The sequence below is a fragment of the Nicotiana tabacum genome, chromosome 1, assembly GCF_000715075.1.
Source record: "Nicotiana tabacum cultivar K326 chromosome 1, ASM71507v2, whole genome shotgun sequence".
NCBI lineage: Eukaryota > Viridiplantae > Streptophyta > Magnoliopsida > Solanales > Solanaceae > Nicotiana > Nicotiana tabacum.
The window spans coordinates 110,245,403-110,248,761 of record NC_134080.1 but is presented as its reverse complement, the minus strand read 5'-3'; the positions used below and the strand labels follow the sequence as shown (position 1 = coordinate 110,248,761).

The 3,359-nt window shown below is 38.9% G+C and overlaps 1 protein-coding gene across 1 annotated transcript; it reads left to right on the top strand.

The window, feature by feature from the left end:
• Positions 1-2,419, top strand: LOC107817936 (uncharacterized). The gene is made up of 3 exons (XM_016643832.2): positions 1-157; positions 1,395-1,672; positions 1,963-2,419. Exons 2-3 carry the CDS (start codon positions 1,411-1,413, stop codon positions 2,232-2,234), a joined length of 534 nt encoding a protein of 177 aa, XP_016499318.1. The 5' UTR covers positions 1-157; positions 1,395-1,410; the 3' UTR covers positions 2,235-2,419.
• Positions 2,420-3,359: the final 940 nt, after the last annotated feature.

Below are 3,359 nucleotides of genomic sequence, written 5' to 3'. Positions count from 1 at the left end.
TAGACACGTCATGTACGCGTTTAAGTAACGCGTGGAATAAATTAAATATCTTCCACTACTAAAGAGCGAGTTCAAATAAATACTCATAGACCGTATCCACTCTTTGGAAATCTTCCTTCGAAAAACTTTGCTTAACGTTCGCTCAACAAAGAAATCTGTAAGAATCCTTCTTCCCCTTTTACTTCTTGTATTAAGTCATACAATGAATGATCAAATTGGATCTGAATTACCCAGTTGATCACGACTCTGAAACATAACATCTGTTTTTTTTTACAAGTTTGATCTTTTATACCCTTGTGTTTGATATTTTCTTGATTTGCGTTTGGTCAAATGGAGATCAGAGGGTTTGGTCCCACCGTTTTGATTTCTTGAGCTTTTGTTTGTTGTATGATCACCAATAGAGATTAGATAGATCAACTTCGACTATTCGTTTTTTTCTGCTTTTGGGTTGAGAATTGTCCTATTCTGAAACTGAATTTGGATGCTTTAGAAGATGATTACTATCCTTTTGCATGAATTTGTATAAAGGAGTAGAGACCTGTTTTATGGGGTTTTTGTCTTTTTGATGTGTACGACAAAAGTGTGGCCATGTAACCTACATTATATTCAGCAAATAAAAAAAGAACGAATCTTTGGCTGTAGCTCCTTTTGCTTCATTATATTCTCCTCTCTTCTCCTTTACTCCCCCCCCCCCCCCCAACCCCATAAAAAACCCTTCCCATTTACCTCAAAATATAAACTGAATTGCTTTAACTTTGATGTTTCTAACTTATCCAAAAAGTGGGTGGGGGAACCTTTGCTTTTCTAGACTTTAAGAGGTGTTGGCTTGGTTTTCCTAAAGGTGATCTGAAAATTTAATCAAATATGATGGATCTGAGTTTTGAATTTGATGGAGAGAATGGTACTGCCTAGAAATCCACACAAAAAAATGTTAATGCCTACCCTCCTCCTGTTTCTTGCACTTGCTCTGGCTCAGAACATATTTGCTGGCTTCCTGCAATTTTGGTTATAACTTGTCGTGTTAAATTTTACATTTTCACCTACTTTTTTAGCTATCGTCACCCCCCCCCCCCCTTTTTCCCTAATAGTAGCTTAATAGTAGCTTATCATGTTTTATTGTCCCACCTTTTTCATGTGTTTTAGAGCGCTTACTGTATATAAAAGTGACCCTTTTTCTATAACCGTTGTGTGCTATCTTGTATCCTTATATGAGCTCAAAGCTAGTGGCTGCACATACTCTGTCTTTGACTGATTGATGTTCCAGAAAGCATTATAGGTTTCAAAGTTGAAAGGGAGTTACAATTTGATTTTCTTGTGTGTCATATTTTCTATCTTCTGCAAATTTCATTTTATTTTGAATTTGACATTGTTGTAATATGTTTGACATGTAACAGGTACTAGTAGTGAAATATGGGAGGTGGACAGGATGGATCTGATAAGGGACTCTTTTCCCATCTTATACCCAGTCATACTGGTCATTCTTCTGGTCATGGATATCCACCGGGGCAGTACCCTCCGCCGCCTGGTGCTTACCCTCCGCAGCAAGGGTATCCTCCTCAAGGATATCCTCCTCAGGGTTATCCTCCACAAGGAGGAGGATACCCACCTGCTGGATATCCTCCACAAGGATATCCTCCCGCTGGTGGTCACCACACTCCTCCACACCAATCAGGTATTATCTTTGGAATTGATTTATTTAGGCCCCAATGAGTAATAGAAAGCTGTAACTATAGCAATTGCACAATATGTTGAACATGTCTAGTTAAATTTCTTAGAATCTCTTTTACAACTAGATGGCACAAATATGACAAGAACAGTTTATATATTGTGAGCACTGAAACAGAGTACATACAATTCTAGCAGTGCTTCATAATAGCTAGCTATTTGTGACCAAATACTTTTTGACATTTTCTTTCATTGTTGATGGTATTTTTTGCCCTTTTGTTGCTTGTTACATTTCAGGTCATGGGGGCATGGGGGCGATGTTAGCTGGAGGTGCTGCAGCTGCAGCTGCTGCCTATGGTGCTCATCACCTGGCACACGGTAGTGGATCTCACATGGCACACGGTGCTGCTCACTATGGACATGGAGGCGGTCATGGTCATTATGGAGGCGGTCATTATGGAGGCAAGTTTAAGCATGGCAAGCATGGGAAATTCAAGCACGGAAAGCATGGCAAGTTTAAGCATGGCAAGGGCGGGATGTTCGGAGGCAAATTCAAGAAGTGGAAGTAAACTAGTGTCTACTTATAATATCAACTTCACCTGGCTTTTTACATTGTGTGCTAATACTGCGTCTCTTTAAATAAGACATAGACATACTACATGTTATAATTGACCTATAGGCCTGTGAGATGTTCTCTTGTAATATTACATTTTCAATGCTAAATTGTGTGAGAGTCTGCAGTTGGATTGCCCCAGATGGCCTAAAACTTTTCTTTGTGTTTTTCTTCTGTATTACTGCATTTCCTCTTGAAAATAGACTTTGGGAAATCGGAATAGTGGTAGAATTTGGAGCGTCTTTTTGTACAGTAACGCACTAGCAACAGTATCATTGCAAAAGTTAGAACTTTTCTTGAAGTTTTATTTTCAGTTGTTTGCTTCTGTACGAAGCTACAAGTTATGAAGTAAAATGTAGTTGCAAAAACTTCAAACTTTTTAATTTTTTTCTTCAAGTCCTGTTTTCAATTGTGTTTTCATCTAGGCAGAATATTCTAAATTCTAATATTCTAAATTTCAATTAGACGCTTGAACTCGACCGAAACATAAGTTTTAAACACGGCCAACAATGTGTCCTGCTCACTTGCCCTGACATGACATGAATGACATATCAGATCCACCTCAGATTATTTAATGCCACATCATTATTTATTCTAACATATTATTCTTTATAAAAATTTCAATTCCATCTCCTTTTTCTCCATCAAAAAGAAGTATCCCAAATCTTACTCCTCTTTTTTCCTCATTTCATCTCTCCCTCCTCCACTTACTACCACCACATACCATCACCCCCTTTGTCCTCCATCCGAAAACACACAACCAGACCCACTTTATCTTCTTTTTGTCACATTTTTCCTCTATTTCTGTAAGTCCACTCGACCGGTTTTGCTAGCCCTCTACCTCTCCTGTTCTCTTCTTTACCTTCATGTCACCCTGTCAAAACCCAGACAGCAAACGAATCAGGGTTCATGACCAGCAAGCAACATCATAGATTCTCGGAATATCGAACATCCAGGAGATCACCTCGAATCTTGGTGGACTTTGCTGGAAAAGACTCACTATGGCGACCCTCCTTTTTCCTTTCTCTTTCTAACCATAGATCCCCATTTTCGCTGGAGTTCTAGTTGGTTTTAGTTGCTG